This window comes from Bubalus kerabau, chromosome X (genome assembly GCF_029407905.1).
Source record: "Bubalus kerabau isolate K-KA32 ecotype Philippines breed swamp buffalo chromosome X, PCC_UOA_SB_1v2, whole genome shotgun sequence".
Classification (NCBI taxonomy): domain Eukaryota; kingdom Metazoa; phylum Chordata; class Mammalia; order Artiodactyla; family Bovidae; genus Bubalus; species Bubalus kerabau.
The window spans coordinates 118531546-118553698 of record NC_073647.1 but is presented as its reverse complement, the minus strand read 5'-3'; the positions used below and the strand labels follow the sequence as shown (position 1 = coordinate 118553698).

General features: G+C 38.3%; 1 protein-coding gene across 17 annotated transcripts in view; it reads right to left on the bottom strand.

Moving 5' to 3' along the window:
- The window catches only part of CASK (calcium/calmodulin dependent serine protein kinase), a 372876-nt gene that overhangs the window by 234780 nt on the left and 115943 nt on the right, over positions 1–22153 (bottom strand). Inside the window, exon 1 of one of the 17 annotated variants that reach the window (XM_055562967.1) lies at positions 4997–5290. The exons of the other annotated variants lie outside the window; for them this stretch is intronic. Within the exon in view, the coding sequence (XP_055418942.1) occupies positions 4997–5027 (31 nt within the window). The 5' untranslated portion in view covers positions 5028–5290. Of the gene's footprint in view, positions 1–4996; positions 5291–22153 lie in introns of those variants that run through there. 17 annotated transcript variants of the gene reach the window in all.

Genomic DNA, 22153 nt, shown 5'->3' with positions numbered 1-22153 from the left:
CAGACTACAGTCCATGGGGTTGCAAAGAGTCAGACACGAATTACCAACTAAACAAGAACAAAATTTAAGAGACGGCTGAGAAAAGGCTGTAAGAAAGATTTAACCAGGAAAAGGCCATAAATGTTCTAAGTAAGATCAAATTCTGTGGAGAGGTCAGATTCAAACTTAGGATGCAGACAATGATGATATAACAAATTTAGGCTGATCACCTCTCTCACTGGTCTAAGTACTCAATATGATTGTTGTCATTTAATGTCCCAACAAGCCTGCGAGATAAGTATTTTACAGATGAGGAAACTGAGACTTTGAAACCTGTTCAGGATCACATAGCGATTACAAGGGGTTGGTTTTGAGCCCTGGCCTAACTCCAAAGTCAGTCCTTCCACAATGCCAGGCTGGGTTTAGACACGATCCTGGTAGTAGGAAAGGAATAGCAGGGTCAAAGAAAGTTTGATTTTTTTTGGTCTGTTTTTGCTGTTGTTTTAAAGAGAACACTGCGTTTGTAAGTGTCAGTGATGAAAATCCCTTAGGATCTGGGGTCAGAAAACTCGGTGCCGGTCCAGCCTCTGTCATTACTATTGCCGGCTGACTGCTAACCTTTACAAATGCTTTCCTTATGGCAAATGAAATGTGGATGGTGACATGACGCAGGACCTGCATGGTCTACAACTTCAGAGGGCAGTGGCAAGATTCTAATGAGAAAACAGATGGGAAGGGACTGTGTGGAGTGCAACAGTGTGGGGCTGAAGGGGTTAAGGTGGTTCAGTGTTCATTGTGGAGAAAGAGATGAGATACAAATGAAACATGGTCTCTATCTCCAGGAGAGGACAGGTGTGAATAAGGTGTGGCTTTTGCGCTAGGGAGTCATAACTATGAGGAAGACTTTTGACAAGTGCACTAGAGGACCAGGCTGAAGCCAGACAATATAAATCAGATGCCTGCAGACTTTTTTCTCTCCCTTTAAGATTATTCTGCCTTCTGATTCTACGAAAAGTTTAGGAGTTCTAGTACTGGGTTTTAATGTTTATCTCCAGCTTCTCATTTTATTAGAAGTGACCCTCTTCATACCTTCTGCTTTCACCTTAGTTTCTCTTTCCATTGCTTTCTATTCTGATCAAAGTCTGATTCTATTCAATGCTCTGACATCAGAGTCAAGTAAATGGAGATTTAGTGTTTGCCACAACAAAAATGGGTCTTTTCTCCTATTTTCCATTTACTTTAAATGTTGCCCCTTTCATGTAACTGCAACATGTTTCAACCTCCGTATTCAGCATTTGACATGTGCCACATTTTTTATACTGAAAGATCATAGTAGAAACGGATGCTCTAAAGACCTCTCCATTTGACACACACATCTCCTTGGTATATGGCTGAAAATGCTTATGGTCTAGTCTCTTCTAATCCACCCTCAAAAATAAAGGCAGGTTTGCTGGGGACCCTGCCTTCAAAGATTAAAACACTTTAAATGTCACTGGACCTGTCAGTAAAGCATCTGCCTGCAATGTGGGAGACCTGGGTTCAGTTCCTGGGTTGGGAAGTTCCCCTGGAGAAGGAAATGGCAACCCACTCCAGTATTCTTGCCTGGAGAATCCTATGGACAGAGGAGCCTGGCAGGCTACAGTTCATGGGACTGCAAGAGTCGGACATGACTTAGCGCTATCTTCTGACATTTCAGGGACTAAAATTCAAACAATGATTGAGCAGCACAAAACTAACAACATAAAAACATATTGAAATTATAAGGGCAATGATGCAAAATATGGCTTATATCTAGGATAACTGAGGTACCGTTTTCCATAATTCAAGTATCAATTAAATGGATGTATTAAATAGCCCGAAAAGAAAAATCAGAGTTTACAAAACACAAATGCACCATCTATGCATTCAAGCTATAGATTCCAAGAAGTTAAGCTCAAAATATGTGTTTAGATGTGAGTGTGAATTAAAGACTAACTGCTATTAATTCCTTGCATATAGCAAACTAAAAAGAGTATTTTCCTACAAATCAGCTCATGAAGTAGAGTAGGAAGGAATTTGAAAGTAGGTGATAATAATATGATTTGAAATTGTAATTATCTGACTGCTCAGAGATACTAGCTTAGAACATTCCTTTGAATGACCTGACCCAGGGTTACCATGGTGTTTTGAAGATCTACTTTATCTTTAGTGACTGGGAACTCCTCCACTCTGCCTTGTAGTTTTTCATTTTGCAGGGAAATTTTTAAAGATTTAAGGAAGAATCTACTTCTATGTTTAGTGTCCCTATATTTAATTATGTGCCTATATTTTTATCAATTTATTTTCTTTTAAAGGGGACCATTAGTAATATGGAAAGTGATATTTGATATTCTGACCAAAACTGGAGAAACACACTTAAGCTGAATCAACCCACTATATGGCATAATAAGTTCAGGCTATCCAATAACAGTAGCACAACTATGTCCTCTGGGGTCTACTTTTCAGTCTGCCCCTCAAATAAGGGAGAGTTACTTAGGAAACCTGTTTCAGGTGGTTTAAGAAGAATTTTCCTGAAAAGTATGTAGCACTAATTTTTATAATACTATTAGTTGTTGTTGGAAAAGGAAAATTTTTCATACTACCTTTTAAAAGTCAGATGCTGCTTTCAGAGCCCCACGACTCTACAGCAAGCTAATTTGACCATGGGTCAAAAATAAGTCGGGTATTTACCAATGTGACTGAACAAAGGAATGCTCTCTGACATTCTTAGCACTGGAGTGGCGATCTCATTCTCAATGTCTGAGCTTTAAAGGTCAAATTTAAGAGTCAGCTTTCTCAGAATCGTTTAGTAAGGTTTTAGTTTAGCATCATCCAAAAGAAATACAATGCAAACTTCACACACAATTAAGATTTTTTCAGTGGCCACATTAAAAAGAAGAAGGTGAAATTTAACATAGTCTATGCAATCCAATATATCCAAAGTATTATTATTGCAACATATAGTCACATTAAAAAGTATTAATGAAATATGTTACATTCTCTTTGTGTACTAAGTCTTTAAGATCCCGTGTGTTTTATTCTTATAGGACATCGCAATTAGGAGCAGTCACATTTCAAGTGCTCAATAGCCGCATGTGGCTAGTGGCTAACAAACTGGAATGGTGCACCTCCGGATAGATTGACTTGATTTAATTCTTGTCCTCTCTCAACTGTGAGTTCGTCTGCATATCTTACATAGCCATTTGTAAAGTCATTCAGTCATTCCAAAAAGAACCTAACTTAAACACATTTAAAAAAATATTGAAGTATAGTTAATTTATGTTATGTTAGAGTCATACAGCAAAGCGATTCAGTTATACATATATGTATGTGTGTGTGTGTATATATATATATTTCTTTTTCAGATTCTTTTCTATTATAAGCTATTACAACATACTGAATATAGTTCCCTGTGCTATACAGTTGGTCCTGTTATCTATTTTATATATAGTAGTGTGTATCTGCTAATCCCAAGCGCTTAATTTATCTCTTCCCCCTGCACCCTGTTATCCCCTTTAGTAACCATAAATTTGTCTTCTATGTCTGTAAGTCTATTTCCAAACAGATGTGTTTTTAAAAAGCACTTCCACAGAAGGAAACGACAGCTTTTAGTAACCCAAATCCATCACTTAATGACTAAATCTGGAATTTCTTCACTATTGTTAATCAAACCCTTTTCTGGTTTCAGTTCAGTTCAGTTGCTCAGTCATGTCCGACTCTTTTCAGCCCCATGGACTGCAGCATGCCAGGCTTCCCTGTCCATCACCAACTCCTGGAATTTGCGCAAACTCATGTCCATCAAGTTGGCGATGCCATCCAACCATCTCATCCTCTGTCATCCCCTTCTCTTTCTGCCTTCAATCTTTACTTGTTTAGTAGCTTTTAATTATTTTATCTTGTTTAATCTACGAAACACTCAAAGGGTAGTCAACATCTACTGAATAGCAGCCCTGTGGACACTTCAAAATTTATTGAATGATCTTAGACCATCCAGTGTGGTATCTGGAATTTTTAAATGTTCCTCCATAATTCCTCATTTAATAGTTATAATAACCCTGTGAGGTAAATATGTCTAGTTTCACTTTACAGAGGAAAAGACTGTGCAGTGAGATACTTAGGTTGTTGAGATCACAGAAGTAGTGAGTAGAGGAAGCAGAGCTAATAACTGAAGTCCAGTGCTCTCCACATCATACCACAATGGCTCCTGCAGCTACATAGTTTTTATATGTTCCCTCAAGATCCAATCATATAACAGTTGTAACACTGACATGGGTGATCAACTATCAAGACTGCTACAGAACCAGTTTATTTCAGCTGCACTATCACCAGTGATGATCAGAAATTAGACACTGATTTTTAACTGACAAATGCATAAGTATTCTCACTTGTTTTCAAAGAATTTCCAGGTTGTGTTAGAAATTCAATAGTTAAAATTCAGAGCTGACCCAGGCTCCAACTGCACATAAAGAATGTTCTAATCTAGCCATAAAATAATTAGGACAAGGATTAATGTGTTCGTTTGAATCAATATTAATAACAAAATAACTAAATGAAAGTCATTATTGACTCAACATTTTTTCCTTGGCCAGCTGAAATTAATGATCATGTGGTATTTTAAGAAAGGGATCCAAGCAGAATCTTGGAAAGATTATAGCAGCCAAGTTAAATGCTGCTGCTGAGCTCCACCTTTATCTAATAACCAGTTTGAAGACTAAAGATCCCAGCTGCCTTTGGCAATAATATAGGTCAGGCTGGCTTTAATGAGGCCATCTTCCTATAAATCAAGAAAATTGACCTTCTCAACTAGAGGATGACCAGAGGCCTAGACAGGCCCCCACACCAATCTGAGTTAAGGGGAAACTCATTATTTCTTTGATCTTCTACACATTTTACTAGCAGATTTTATTATCTTTTTTCACATACAATGAGAAATGCAAGCAGCTTGTAATTTCTTTGAATTCTTGCCCATTTAATACAATCTTACAGCCTAATATCTCACCTGTTAGGTGCATGAAGAAAAGCAGCAGCATACCATTAATTGAGAATGTTTGACTAGTGCAAAATTTGTTCTTAAATAGGCAAATACATCAGTTAGAAATCAATATCAACTACACTGTTGTTTAGTCGTTAAGTTGTGTCCGAGTCTTTGCAACCCCATGCACTGTAGCCTGCCAGGCTCCTCTGTCCATGGGATTTCCCAGGCAAGAATACTGGAGTGGGTTGCCATTTCCTTTTCCAAGGGCTTTTCCTGACCCAAAGATCAAACCTGTGCCTCTTGCATTGGCAGGCGGATACTTTACCACTGAGCCACCAGGGAAGCCCCTTAACTATGTTAAGCATTTACAAATTAATGATTTTAGTAATATATTTCCCAAAGAATTTTGAGTTCTGAAAGTGTAATAAATATATTAAAGCATCCTGGCCAGTTGAATACCAAATTTAAACTAAATTCAACACTATATTTGAGGTATTATCAACAACTATCAGCAGCAAATTATAATAAAGCCAATTAGTGTAAGAACTACTTGTCTCCCTTCTCATTCTTCATTAGGATGAGTTTGGTAAGTATCATTTATTTCTAGGGACTTGCATTTAAAACAACTCCAGGTCATTCTTAATCAGTATTGAAAAACTATAATTCATTTAGCTTGTTAATTGGATATTAATAAAGATACAGGTGATCAGTTCAATGATCTTTATAATATTTATCTTCTGAGGTGTTCAAATGTTCTGAAAGAAGAGCATGTGCTTAAAACTATCTATATATAGAGCCAACATTAGGTTCAAATGTAACTCTGAATCATCTATTTAAGGAGTTACTCAACCATGAATTTGGTAAGGATCTGTTTTGAACTAATAAAAATAGAAAGATGTTAGTTAGATGGATAAAGGAAAAAAGCAGAGGTGACTGAAATCCAAACAACATAAAGTTTCAGCATTAGAGTTTTTCTCAAATATATGAATGACCATTATTACAATCATATTTTACACATGATAAAAGTAGAAATATAATGTTCTGAACATCTCTAGAAGGTACAATTCCTCTGCTGCTTTTTATTTGGGGAAAATGTAAACCAAAAAAGCTTTAAAAAAAGAGAGAAAGATTGGGGCATTTTACTATTATAAAACCCAGACACTGGGGACTTCCCTGGCAGTCCAGTGGCTAAAAATTTCTCCGTCCAATGCAGGGGGTGCGGGTTTGGTCCCTAGTTGGGGAGCTAAGATACCACATGCCTTGGGGCCAAAAAACCGAAACATAAAACAGACGCAATACTGTAACAAACTCAATAAAAACTTAAGGGGGAAAAAAAAAAAAAACTCAGACATCTATTTCAAAATGGTACTCCTTTATGAAAGAAAATCGGAGAAATATCAGTTTATGCTTCAATTACTTTTCAATATTAAGGTCTTGAAAAATATGTTAGGAGCTAAAGGAACTTTGTAGGATGACAAAGTGTACTATATTTAAAGTCATCATATATACATATTAGAACTCTTTGGACTGTACACTTAGATGGATTCATTTTTTTCTGCATAAAGTTTTATTCAATAAAGTTTGAAAAAGAAAAGTGTTATTGCAATAAGACAGGAATTCAACTAATAAGCATCAAGTAAAAAAATGTTCGCATACCTTGTATTTTACATTTTCCTAATTATGCCATCTATATCATCTTCCCCCATTATCTGAAAGTAGAGTGTTTCTATGAAACCTCCTATAAGCCAAAATGGCATAAAAGGACGATGCAGTTACTTTTTTTCATAAAAGCAAAACTTATCTTCAGATTTTTTTTTTCAGTTAGTGAAAGCTGATACTAATGTAGGTCTTTTGTAAAAGCAAAGTGCTATGAAGTAAATTTTTTAAAAGTGGGAGATATGTGTATTATGTTCTATTTTTATTTACTTCCAGCTGAGTTCAACAGGGATATGTGGTAGGAGATGTTGCCTCATGACCCACTCCTGCTACACCTCTTTCTTCCACGATGGGGCAAGCCCAGGAAATACTGCCACCAGGAGCAAAATTCTCCCCAGAAAGCAATCGACAGTGTCTAATACACAAAGAAAAGAATGACTGAGGCCGAAATTCTCCATGGCATAGTGGAATAACTATCATAATTTTTAAAAATAACATGAGTTTCCTGTATCCAGCAGTTGGTTACTTCTGTCAACAAATCTCATGATAGGGAAAAAGAAAACTTATTAGTGAAAAAATAAGTAACAATGAATGGCACTTATTTTGAAAAGGATCAAGAAAAACAACTAGCTAATTATTTTGATAAACAGCAGCTTGAAATAGGAGATTATGCATAACCCCGCAGACTCACAGCCACAACTGCCAAAATTAAATCTTTGTTTTGTTGGTCTACAGCCCAAATCCAGACTTCTATAGATAGTTGCAAATGGCTAAGAGGCATGTATAACTTAAATAGTTCATCTTGTTATCTTTATTTTGCAAAAACTAATGAAACAGCTTCAAAGAACAGTAGTAGAATCAAGGACAGCAGCTACTGTGGCAGAGAGAAGATAGTTTTTGTACAGAGTGGAACTCTGGACTAGGGAAACAAGGAATTCTGAAAAGGCCATATTTCTCCTTGTTTTAATAAAATTTTAAGTAAACAGTACACTGCTTTGCCCTTAGAATAAACTATCTTCATTTAATCCTCTCCACAAAACCAGGAGGCAGCACACTTAGGTATCTGAAAACGTGGCCGCTCTCTACATCGGCAATTTTTTAACTTATTTGGGGCCAGAAGCCATTTTCTACATCTGCTATAGTGATAAAGATTTTGTAGAAAAAGAAGGAAAAAGCGCAAGGGATTGATCTAGATACTGATGTTCAAGGGCATGAGTTTGAGCAAACTCTGGGAGGACAGGGAAGCCTGGTGTGCTGTAGTCTATGGGGTGGTGAAGAGTTGGACAGGACTTACAGACTGAACAACAGCAACAAAGGATAAGATAATCATCTAACCCATCTCAAGGAGGTCACAAAAGCACTATCGAGACTGGAAAGCTACAGAAACTAGTGCCTCCTTGTACACCTGCATAATGAGCACAATTTGAGGACAATCACTACTTAGATTAAAAAAAATAAGCATATACCTTATATTATTTTAAAGCTTCCCTGGTAGCTCAGATGGTAAAGAATCTGCCTGCAATGCAGGAGGCCTGGGTTCAATCCCTGGGTTGAGAAGATCCCCTGGAGAAGGGAATGGCAACCCACTCCAGTATTCTTGCCTAGAGAATCCCATGGATAGGCCATGAGGTCACAAACAGGTGGACACGACTGAGTGACTAACACTTTCATGTTGTATTATTTTAGCTTCTACCCCAAACCTAACACTTTGCTGTGTGAAATGCATGAAGCTATCATAAAGTGTTTTTCTTCTTTTTATGAAAAATTACAGAACGTTCTCTTGGGGACATTCCATGTGGTCCAATTTCTTGTTTCCTATCTTGATATCAAAATAATATAAATTGTTTACTTATTAGAGTATAATGTTTAACACATAAATAAGTATACTTTATGCTCAGGGGTTTGCCTGTTTGTTGTGGGTTGAATGTCAGAATATGTATTTCCTTACTCTTTAAAGAATGCACATTTATAGTCAACCAGTCTTTTTTCTTGACTTTTTTCTCTATAGCTCCTTTGCCATTTCATCAGACTTGGAATGGGTAAAACAAAAGTTTCCTTAAAAGTTGAGAGAGAAGCAGAGGCTTCTGGCATCTGATTCTCATACAGTTTAGTGCAATCCCAGCAAGGCAGAGCTGGTGAAAACAAGGAAAGGAAGTTAGGTAGGGCCTTAATCCCTGTTCACTTGTGACCTAGGTGGTGTAGTGGTAAAGAACCCATCTGCCAATGCAGGAGATCCAAGAGATTGGGGTTTGATCCCTGGGTCAGGAAGACCCCCTGGAGGAAGGCATAGCAACCCACTCCAGTATTCTTGCCTGGAGAATCCCCATGGACAGAGGAGCCTAGCAGGCTATATAGTCCATGGGACAGCAAAACATTGGATGCAACTGAGCACACACAAGTCTAATTCATGTCTTAGTAACATGGGAAACAAATACAAATAATACCTTATTCAGGTCATTCTGCTGCTGCTGCTACTAAGTCGCTTCAGTCGTGTCCAACTCTGTGCGAATCCGTAAGATGGCAGCCCACCAGGCTCCCCCGTCCCTGGGATTCTCCAGGCAAGAACACTGGAGTGGGTTGCCATTTCCTTCTCCAACGCATGAAAGTGAAAAGTGAAAGGGAAGTCGCTCAGACCCCGTGGACTGCAGCCTACTAGGCTCCTCCGCCCATGGGATTTTCCAGGCAAGAGTACTGGAGTGGGGTGCCATTTCCTTCTCCAATGCATGAAAGTGAAAAGTGAAAGTGAAGTCACTCAGTCGTGTCCGATTCTTAGAGACCCCGTGGACTGAAGCCTACCAGGCTCCTCCATCCATGGGATTTTCCAGGCAAGAGTACTGGAGTGGGGTGCCATTGCCTTCTCCAGTGCATGAAAGTGAAAAGTGAAAGTGAAGTCGCTCAGTCGTGTCCAACTCTTCACGACCCCATGGATTGCAGCCCACCAGGCTCCTCCGCCCATGGGATTTTCCGGGCAAGAGTACTGGAGTGGGGTGCCATTGCCTTCTCCATCAGGCCATTCTAGATAATGGCTTATTTCATATAAGTGACTTTTCCAGAAAGGGTGCCAATGTGTCCTAGTTTGCCCAGTGCTTTCTAGTTGTAGCACTGAAAGTTCTGTGTCCCAAGAACCTGCCCTCAGTCCCAGGTAAACTGGGATGGTTGGTCACCTATTTCCTCAGATCTGGCACTTATCCTTTCAAATGCTAACATTCTTCTGCTTGGAGGCAGTTATGATATAATAGAGCAACAGATTTGTAGTCAAAAGGCCTGTGTTTAAATCTTGGTGGCTGAGATGGTAAAGAATCTGACTGTGATGTGGAAGACCCAGGTTTGATCCCTGGGTCAGGAAGATATCCTGGAGAAGGGAATGGCTACTCACTCCAGTATTCTTGCCTGGAGAATCCCATGGACAGAGGAGCCGGGCAGGCTACAAGCCCACGGGGTTGCAAAGAGTTGTACACGACTGAGCAACTAACACTTACTTACTTACTTTCCATCACTTAGAAGATGTTATAACCCTGAACGTTGGTTTCATCATCTATAAAATGAAAAGACTAAGAGAATAGCTCCCATCCTGGTTGTAGTTAGCCCTGGGTGACTGTGAAAGTGCTTGCCATGGGGCATGGCACAGAGCATGTGCACCGTAAGTTGTTTCCTTTCCCTTTGACCATTTTTGGAGGAAATAATTCTCTCTTACCTTTACTAAATGTCAGTCAAACCAAGTTTGATGACAAGAAGTTGGCAACACGAACATCCAATAACTGAAACACACTGCTACATAGTTCTAAACCTACTCTTATTTTGAGTAGGTTTTTCATCTACATTTTTTTGGGAAACCACTTAAAACAGTTCATAAGGAACCAAATCTGAAGTTGACCAAAGAATTATTTGTGTGTGTGTGTGGGGGGGGGGTGGGGTGGGTAGTAAAAAGCAGGTACAGTTGAAGTGTCTAATAATGAGGACACTGGTTTTTAAAAAAAGCAAAACAGAATCCACATAGCTGTGTATGTGTGGCCCACTGACTACTGGCACCATTACTCTTCTAGACAGTCCTTAGAGTCATCCTCACACCAACTACTACTTTTCTCCCACTTCCATATGCAGCTGCCAAAACCTGTCCATTCAATTTCTGTAACACCTGTCAAAACAATCTGCCCCTTCCTGCACTTAGCCTAGTTTCAGCCCTCATGGATTCTTGTCTGGATCACAGCAAAGATCTTCTAATGGGTTTCTCTGCCTCCAGTTCCTTCTTTTCACTCTACTCATTAAATTGTCATCATCGTTTTTTATTCTAAAACAAGTATTATATCACTTCAAAAACCTTCATGGCTGTCCATCCTATCTACCAAGATGTTATAATTCCTCAGCTCCACGTGGGAAGCCTTTCCAAAATGATTTTTAAGTCAAACAACTTAACTGGGGTGCACAAAGCTATTTAGCAACATAACCGGAAGAACCCAGTTCTCTTATTTCTTGGGTTTCCCAGGTGGCTCAGTAGTAAAGAATTTGCCTGCCAAGCAGAAGACCTAGGTTTCATCCCTGGGTCAGGAAGATCCCCTGGAGAAGGGAATGGCAACCCACTCCAGTATTCTTGTCTGAAGAATCTCATGGAGAGAGGAGCCTGGAGGGCTACAGTCCACACACACACACACACACACACACCCCTTCTGCTTCTTAGTCAAGTAATTTAGGTTTACTTTTTCTTTCAATTTTGGGGTTGGGGGGATGATGTCACACATATTACATTCATTTCTAACTTCTCCCATTATCCTCCCTGACTCCTACTGTGAACTACCCACAGCTACTGCAACACCTACTCTATCCCCCATGCTCTTTGTGCTCTTGAAAATGCTGCTCCCTCTGTTTGATGCTCTGTGTGCTTCCTTCTCTGTTGAAAAACACCAACTCATATCCATTCAAATTCTACTCACACTTTACCGCAAAACAGTCTCCTCAGCTGAGGTAGGCACACCCTGCTGTGATCTCACAACAGCTCTCCCATACACAACTCAGTATTTCAGTCTTTCCCAAACTGTGCTAGTGCTGGTGAGTTATATTCCGGCTAACACTGCTGGAAGGCAGCACCAAGCACACATACCTCACTCAACCAATGTCTATTATGTCTTCTCTCTCTCACATCAAATTGTATGTGTGTGTGTATCATTAAATCAGAGAGTGTTGGAAATGGGACAGTAAGGGAGCCATCATCACACGCTCCTCTTCATCCTCACATTTTACTCCTAAGGGAAATGAGGTACTGAAGTCACACAGCTAGTTCATAGCACAATAGAAAATGAATTCAGGTCTCTGATTCTCAATCTTTCCGTCACTCTATACTCTACTGGAAGAGAACTCTAAAAATCTCCAAAATTTCAGACAATCTAGTCCAGGTAGCACATATACACTGATTAAAGCATTTTCAGAGAATGGCCCCAAAATGCCATCTGTGTGAAGATAATTGTCTGCTAAGGTTATTTTGTATATTGTATTATAACTTAAAATGAAAAACTTCAAGGTGCTACTGAGTGCACTGGCTTAAAGCAAAAGTAACATCTGCCTAACATTTCTATGTCACTGCAGAGTGTATGCCCTGTATTATTTAATATTATAAATCACATGGCCAAAAAAAGTCTTCTCTTGAAAGAATGAAGAAAGAAAATGAAAGTGTTGGTTGCTCAGCCATGTCCATCTCTTTGCGACCCCATGGACTGCAGCACGCCAGGCTTCCCTGTCCATTATCAACTCCCGGAGCTTGTTCAAACTCATGTCCATTGAGTCAGTGATGCCATGCAACCATCTCATCCTCTGTCGCCCCCTTCTCTTTATGCCCTCAATCTTTTCCAACATCAGGGTCTTTTCTAATGAGTCAGTCTTAGGGTGGCCAAAGTTTTGGAGCTTCCGTTTCAGCATCAGTCCTTCCAATGAATATTGAGGATTGAATTCATTTAGGATTGACTGGTTTGATCTCCTTGCAGTCCAAGAAGTCTTAAGAGTCTTCTCCAACACCATAGTTCAAAAACATAATTCTTTGGTGCTCATCCTTCTTTATTAGGTTAAGTGATCACATAATTCCAAAAGAAGTATATGAAAAGAGCACATCTAATTTTCTTCCACTAGAGGACACTAAAGATCATATTATAGCTAGTTAGGCAAATAATATCACCAAGATCTCTGGCTACAGACAATAATATTATTGCTCTTGATAATATAATACACAGATGAGATGGTTATTTGCCTTTGACATGTCTAAAAGCAATAACCATTATCCAACATTTTTGGAGTCAGTCTCAGAAAATGTGTGGACTCATTTAACCCTCACAACAACCCTAAGAAGTAGATGATACTCACTTTATACATGAGGAATCTGAGGCAGAGAGCAATTAAGTCACTCACTCACAGATGCAAGTTATAAATAAGCTCTTTGTAGGGACTTCCCAGGTGGGGCTAGTCGTAAGGAACCCACCTACAATGGAGACTTAACAGATGTGAGTTCAATCCCTGGGTTGGGAAGATCCCCTGAAGGACATGGAAACCCACTCCAGTATTCTTGTCTGGAGAATCCATGGACAGAGGAGCCTGGTGGGCTACAGTCCATGCGGTCACAGAGACTCAGACACGATTGAAGAGACTTAGCTAGGAATATAGAAGCTGAAATATAAAGTCTTGATTAAAGTTAAATCAGAGCAAAGTTCAGTAATAAAATCCTACTATCTTTCAAAAAATTCTCAGTTTAGTCTATCCAAGCCACCTGATTATATCTTTGAAAACCCAGACTGCTGTAAGGTGCAGAATCATTAAAAATACGACTAGGTAGGGCTTCCAGAATGGCTGTGAGTACAAGGAAACCTCTCCCATAGAGAGATGAATATGAAGCAGGCTAAAATTAACAATCATTCAAAGTCTCTGGAGATTGATCAAAAGACTTACAACAAATTGAGAAGCAGTTATTCAATAACATCTACAGAAACTCGGTAAGAAGAATGGGAGGCTGTGGCATTCAGGACTGGGACTGAACCTGTGTCCCCTTAGTTCTGCCTGAGGAGGACCTGTTCAAAGGGGCTCAGCAGCTGTGTGCAGATCAGCTCCATGAGGTAGAAAAGCTGTTTAGGGTGGATCTCGCAGCTGGTGAACATCAGCATATCCCACTTTCCATGGTTCCATGCTGTGGAAGGCTATCTTGAGTGGCTGGTAGAAGCTGGATGGCAGCGCCTAGTTGCCACTCCGAAGTCCAGCTAAATCCAGATTTATCCGGGTGGGGCAGCTGGTAAAGAGTAGTCAGTCCCTCTTTCCTGCACTGCTGGAGAGCCACAGAGGTGGGCTTGGCAGCCCAGTGGCAGCTGTAATCTCCTTCAACTTTCTAGGCCAAAGAACTTGTCCAAGACAGTTAGCATCTGGTGAACAATGGCAGATATCATCCTCCCTGGCTCTGATGTGGAAGATCCCTATGGAGTGGTAGTAGCAGCCAGAAGGGAGCTCCCCTCCTCTCCTCGTAACCCCCCCTCCCCAAATACAGCTTGCTCCATAGGGAAGATCTGCGTAGAGTAGCCAGTGAAGAGGAGTTTCCTTTTCCACCACACTCTTGTTCCATAGAAGAGATTCTGCCCAGGGGAGGGTATAGCAAGCCTCATAGGCTAGTAAATCCTTCCCCTGACAAGGGGCTCAACTTTAACTAGATCAGAATATGGAGTAAGTTATACCACAAGGCATTGTCAAAAACAATAGAGCAATCACTAACAATTAGTACAGTATGATGCCAACAGAGGTAGATCATCTTAATGGGAGATCAGGGGATGAGCGGGTCGAAGGAGCCCAGTTAAAGCCAGAGTCATTCCTAATAGTCAGGAAAGCTGTGCACATTCTCAAGGCTACTCCCTCTGAAGAGACCTACCAGAGGTTGCACTGAACCAACAAGCCACTAAACAAACAAGCAAACAAGAACAAGTCCTGGAGTACAGGAGGGCTGTTTGTATCCAGATCTACCATAACAAAAAGTTGAGACACACACAAGACAGGAAGGCTCTATCCTTGTACATTTTTACAGGAAAGAATGATACTTGTACATGTTTTTTTAAAAGCAGAAAACAGAAACTGCCTTAAGGAGGTCCAGATGTTGGACTTACCAAAAAACCCTCAAACTGGCTACTATAAATACATTCATAGAACTAAATGAAATTCACATTTAAAGAATTTTTAAAAGGTGTTACAACAATGTCTTATCAAATAGAGAATATCAGTAAAGAGAAATTATTTTAAAAAGAACAAAATTTATACTCTGCTGTTAAAAGTACAATAACCAAAATGAAATATTTACGAGAGGTTCAAAAGTAGATTTGAGCTGGCAGAAAAAAACACAAACTTCAAGACAGATTATTGATAGAGATTATGAAATCTGAAAAATATGGAAGAGAAAAGAATGAAGAAAAAATGAACAGAGCATCAGAGAAATATTAGACACCATTAATACACTAATATATGTATAGTGGGAATACCATAAAGAGAGAAGAGAAAAAGAGACCTGAAAAATATACTGATAAAAAGATTGAATAAATAAATTGGGGAAAACAAACCTCCTAGGTAGAAGATACTCAAATACTAACCAAGTTATCTGATTCTATTCTTTAAGATTTCATGAACCTGTTTCTCTGTGTCCATTTCAACTGCCACTTGGAAGTTAGTTGAGGTCATCATTTATCTTGCCCAGATTACTGCAAATCTCATCCTTATATTATAGTCAAAGTTTTTCCTAAAACTAAAATTCAATCATACCTGACTACCAGTCCCCTACCCCACACTCAAACTCCATTCCCCTCAGATGTAGCTTGGCCCATTTAGAGCTTTTCAGAATCATCACAGTATTTATTTTAAGAAGAGGTTCCTGGCCCACATCCCATACCTACTAGATTGGACTCACTGAGGGAGGAGGCCCAAAACCAATCAGTGCTTTAAAATAAGCACCACCCTCACTCTCCTCTCCCACAATTCTTCTGAACAATGAAGAATGAAAACCATAGTGAATGGGCCGCTGTTTATGTCTTTACCCTTAGCTCTCATTGCTCCCAGAAAGTTTCAAATGGTGATCATGATGTGACCACAGAGGGCTATATTGTAGGAGACGGTAATCAAACATTCATACAGTATAATAAATGAATGCATAAAATTATTTAGGGAATCATAATTCCACTGTATGAATAAATAAACCCTTAATTCCACTGAAACATGGTGGTCTAACAGGATGCATTTCTCTTTTACCCCCTGAAGCCCAATTAATATTTCAATAAACACATTAAAAAAGACATGACACACAAAGATAAAAACAACAAGAGAGGAGGCAACAGCACACTAGTTGAGTAAACAAAATCTTAGATGGTAGAAAGTAAACGGATATAGTTAGCAGATCAGAGAAAGCTGAAATCCCAATGTGGCCACCATTAAGATGTGACTCTCAATCTCTTACTCCAGGGATTGTGACTGACTGAGAATCCCAGGCAAGGCACTATGAATCCATCACTGTGTTCCCATCACCACCATGCGTCTCACAGGTTACTCTCAGTCATGACTGGAAAGCAGCAGGACTACTAAGGCAGGCTCATTTACCTATGGGACTCTGAAGGCCCATATTGGCTCAAGGACTCCCAACAGGCTTCTCCAAAACTTTCTGGAAATGGCACCTTAGTCTAAGATTTTTCCTGCTCTTTCTCCTCCAAAGGACTCAGACCTGCATAACCTGTGATGGTTCTCTCAGTTTCCTTAGGCTCCCTCCCCTTTTTCACTTACAGGTAGTTTTCCAATTAATTTCTTGCATATCCAATCCGTTCTTGGCATATGCTTTTTGTAGAACCTGAACTAACACACCAAGCTTATACGAGGCAAGAGAGTAAGAAATAAGCTCCAAAGTCTACCAAAATGCTCCCCAAAAGTTTAGGAAAAGGAAGCACCATGTATCTTTGAAGCCAGGAGTCTACAGAGGAGCAGACAACAGAAGGATTGGCTGAACCTTTACAGGAGTAGTTTGACCCTAGACATCCTCAACAAAGCAAATTATTCCTGTCTTACTCTTTGGAGAGTTGAGACACCAGACTCAGTTCACATCAAAATGAAGTGTTGTATCTCAATAGGAGGACTAACTGTAAAGTCTATGTGTTAAATAAATAAGCATGTTAAAATAAAGACCCTTACCTCCTTCCCCAACGTGGCTCCTGGAACTACTGCAATCAGGCTTAGAAATGAATACCTCCCCATTCTGTACACACAGCCCTAGCCCAAGATACAAGATTGAAAGATTGTTCTCTGTTAAGCCAACCTGCTTAAGAACAAAAGACCTACAGATACTGACATCCATAGGGCTCTTGAAAAATGGTTCAGTCCTTGTTAGATCACTTGTAATTAAGTTACTCATGTACATAGAGTTTCCAGGCAACTGGTTAAAACTTCTTTCTTAAAAATAAAAGAAGAGCCAAGGATCATCAGACATTTGAGGAAAGCCTCTAAAAGGTAAGAGACTAACAAACAAATGGGAAGAAAATATTTCTGAGGAAACCATTACCAAGATAAATAAAGTAAATAAAATTTCAAAAAATGTACTATTTTGAGATAAATAAGAATGATATGAAATCTATGAAACAAGAATATGAAACTATATAATACTAATAATTTAAAAGAGGAACATTCAGGGGTACAAAATTAGTTCTTAAAAATAGAAAATGAGAGCAAAAACAGGAGATTCAAATAGAAGGGCTAGAAGATCAAGTTGAATAAACATCTCAAAGTAGAACAAAACAAAACAAAGAGAAATAGAGAAGAAAAGGTTAGAGATAAAGATCAATCCTATGAGCCCTGACTCTCATATTATTTGAATAATAGCAACTCCAAAACTGAAGAAGAAACTGGAGAGAAGGAACTTATTTAAGAGATAATACAAAAAAATTTCTCTGAAGAACCAGTTTCCAGATTTAAAAAGGTTTCTAAGAACCAAACACAATGACTTTCAAAAAGGCTGACACTAAAGCCCAGCATAGTGGTATTTCAGGATACTAAAGAAAATATCATTAGAGTTTTCAGAGAAAGAGAAAAAGGGCCAGGTACTATTCTAAGTGCTTTATTTTTGTTGCTTACCTACTCTTCTCAATAAATCTAAAGGTAGGTAAGGTTATTATGCCCGATTTTTAGATGCGGAAACAGGCACAGGGAGGTTAAGAGACATGGTTCCTAAGCTACACATCTGATAAACATGATATGAACCCAAGCTGTCTGACTGCATAGTATAAGCTTTTATCCATATGATATACTTCCTCAAAATTCTAAGAGAGTAGATGTAGAATTCTACATTCACCCAAACTATCAAATTGCTGAATAAAGACATTTTCAGATATCTCAAAAAATATACCTTTCCTCCAGAAGTCACTGAAGAACATACTCAACCAAAATGAAGATGAAAACTGAAAAAGAATATAGGAGATCCAGGGAACAAGAAACATGGAAACAGCACAGATAAAGGGTGAAGATAATTCCCATGAGGAAAGTCCAAAGGCCAAGACTGCAACCAGTGAAACAGATGAAGGACTCGGGGAAGGAGTTCTTTGTTGCCAAAAAAAAATGTGATAAATTATCTGATGGGGCTAAATGTAAAAAAAAAAAGTTATATATCATTCAGTGGGATACTCTAGGGATGAATTAGCTATAATACATAGAAATTAAGTAATGATAGAAATAAGTCAACAGCTTACCCAGGGTATAACAAATTGCACAAGAAATATAATTAATGCCTTAAATATGAATAATGTCCTAAACATGGGGGAAGGCAAGGGAGGAAGCACAGGAGGGAGCAACATAAGAGAGCTATTAACACATCTTTCATAATAGTAAGTCAATAACTGATAACATCTGAAACTATAAAGTCAAGAAAAAGAAATATAAGCAGATGTTGTTACAAAAGAAATAGCAACAATTGCTTACAGTGGTTGCCTTAGATAATAAGCTGGAAGTGCTGGAATGAATTAGGACAGCAATTGCCTTTTGCTGTTATTATAAGTAGTGTGATTTAATGTTTAAAACCTATATGGGGACGTGGGTAAACCTATGGCTGATTCATGTTGATGTTTGTTAGAAACCAATGCAATACTGTAAAGCAATTATCCTTCAATGAAAAATAAATAAATGATTTTAAAAGTAGTATGATTTAATGTTTAAAACCTATATTTGGGTAAAGAATTTGCCTGCAATGCAGGAGACACAAGAGACACGGGTTCAATCACTGGGTCAGGAAGATCCCCTGGAGGAAATGGTAACCCACTCCAGTATTCTTGCCTGAAAAATCCCACGGACAGAGGAGCATGGAGGCTGTGGTCCATGGGGTCGCAAAAGAGTTGGACACGACTTAGCAACTAAACGACCACTACCAGGAGACATAGTAGAGACAAGATGGGTGAAATTTTGAATATTTAAAAATTAAACAAAATAAAGACTACTACAAGGAAAAAGTGCTGCTTGCTATAGTACACAAATACATTAAAGATGAGGAACAAATATAGCTATCTTTTTTTTAGAATTTTCATTTATAAAGTATATAGTGTTCTTTCCTTATTGTTGCCTTACCCATTTCTTGGGCTTCAAGGTGCACTTCATTTTATAGGGCATATATAAAATATAGCTTAAGAAAGAAGTATAACAATGATTTTCAAGTGATTTGGGAAAATAAATATTCAATTAGCTGCATTCTCCCACAAATTCCCTATGACATACTGAATTTTAGAATTGTTGGGGCTGGGTGCAAACATTTTCTTACACAGTTGCCAATCCACCATTTGCTGAGTATTTATTTATATACATACACAGAGATCCACACATTTAAAATACAACTGGACAAAAAAAGACATAGAACAGAAAAGAGAAGGGTCCAACTGTGAACTAGGGTCCTTAGGAAGTCCGTGTTTCTAACTGAAACTACTAAGGTGACACAAGGGATCTCTAATAAACTTGTTTTGTAAGAGTTGAACACCAGGCAAGGCTCTCTTCTCTGGTGGGGGGGATTGTTATTTTACATTTACAAATTATAAAGCTTCTTCTACAGCATAACAAAGCTGAAGTGATGTGCTGGAGCTGAAAACATATCATCACCAACAAAAGGAAGCAATCTCAAGCTGCTTTGTTTTTTGTTTAAACTTCATTTATTAGTCAATTTGTTGTTTGTTCTTCTCTATAATATTAACAGAAAAAAGCCTTTTGGTAAAAGAACAGAAATTTTAAAAAGCATTATCTAAATCATGGTAAGACTCATTCAGGTCTTGGATACTGTGAACTAAATGCAACGCTTGTTTTGTCTTATAGACTGACAGCTCTCCCATTTTAACATAAGCACTCATTTCATACTATCCCAACTTATATGTCATTTGCTCCATTGGTAATGGAGTACTAAAAACCACAATTAAAATTGTTTTTTTCTCCCTGTTTTATTTCTTGGTTAATTGCAAGGTTCAAAGAAATCACTCGAAATAACTCCCTTTTAAAATTCTCAGTTTTGCTCATTTTTGTGCTGTCTTTAAAAAAAAAATATGGCATGGGTCTTATTAATGTCATTAGTTGTGATGCCTGCTGAGAGAAAATGCTCATTTCGTGAGCATGGAATCAATTTTCTGAATTAAAAAGGTTTTTGTGAGGGTACTTCTTGCCTAGTGTTTACTTTCTCGGAAGCCTTCGCTGTAGGAAATGCTTTAATTAATGTGGTAGGTACCAGATTACCAAATACACATTTATGTAATGAAATCATATGAAATTTCTTGAAACAAGTTCCTTCACTGCTTTCAGTTATCCAACCTTGCTGCAATCTTAAATGCACTAGGAAGTGTAAAAGGACTTTAAGAAGCTTCCTTCCCCAGGATGATTACATAGACATTTCCTAGCTTCATATTTTTGGGTTTGGGAACAAAGGTTATTCTTGAGTGAAGCAACATCTAATGAGTGAAAAGAGATTAGGAAACAGAGAGGGCAGGTGAGGAGAGGGGAGACAAGGGGAAGAGGGCATTATATACTCAGGAGCCACCAGGTTAGCAGGTCAAGGACAGAACTGGGAGGTGCCAAATAATATTAGGGTACCATGCCCTGGGGCCACTACTGAAGGATAGGTCCAAAAAAAAGTGGTGGCGGGTCAGGGAGGGGAAACCCAAACCACAATTACTATAAGGAAAGACACCAGATTCAAAGACATAAAGTTCAACCCAGAATTCTGAGATAAAGACAGTGCCCCCAGGAGCCAGCTCAGGGGTAGAAATGGTAATGCCTAACACAGATACAGCCACTGCTGTGACAAAGGAGCACAAGAGTACCCAAAAGACCACTGCCTAAGTCTTCAAAGGAAATCCTTATGATATGGGGCTTTTACAGAAACAAGGAATACTAGAGAAGAGTGCAGAAAAGTGAGGTATAGAATGGAAACTTGGCATTATTTTTAAAAAAATGGTCAGAGGAATACAGAAAAGAGGGGGATGCTGGGTTTTTTAAAGGACAGTACAATTACATTAATCCAAACTATCTGGTACATTCTGAGTTTACAGGCACTGAAATTAATGGGAAATATTTAGAAACAGCACACATTCAGAGATGCATACTCCTCTTCCACACACCTTATGATCAGATATCTAAATATTTTAAACATCGTGATGTAGTCACTACGATGCTAACAAACACTATTGAAATGACATTAAATGAAGAAACAATAGATGCCAAAAAAGCTTCTGTTCTGCGTTTCCTGAAAAGTACATGGGTCAAAATTAAAACTATTACTGGACCACCTATTGTATTTGAGGGTGAGGTACACACACACACACACACACACACACACACACTTTAAAGTATTTTAAAATTCTGTATTTCTTGAGGGTGAAGATTATATATTGCAAATTTCTGTTTGCTTCAAAATGCCATGCACTATACTTGGTAGATGATATAAATAGTAGACAATAAATGTTTACTAAATAAGACTTTCAAAGAATGTGAACCTAATGGAATATATATATATTTTAAAAGGACACTGTATACAATGAATTCCAGGATATACTTTAGTGAAAAAAAAAAAGGTGCGGTATAGGGTGTAGAATATGCCAACTTATAGGAAGAAATACACACATACATGTATTTACATGTCATTACAAACACATGTGCATTTAGAATTTTTTGGAAAAGACAATCAAGAGTAAATAAAAAGTTAATGAAAATGATTATTTACAAAGGAAAGAGGTAACTGGGATTGAAAATACACTCATTTTTTAAAATACAGTTTGTCTTTGGACCCATGTAGATTGCTTTACAGAATTACAAAACAAAATGAAAAATTTTAAAGTACCTAGAAATTAAAATCAAAACAAAACAAAGAACCCATGAATAAGCAAGTTGGTAAGCTAAACCACAAAGAAGATATTTTAAGTAATTTAAAAATATTTAAATCATTTTATCTTGAAAAAATTTCAGATTTAGAAAATAACTGAATATTTTGCTTCTAAACATAGCCACCAGTTTTCGAGTCATGTAATTCTGCTC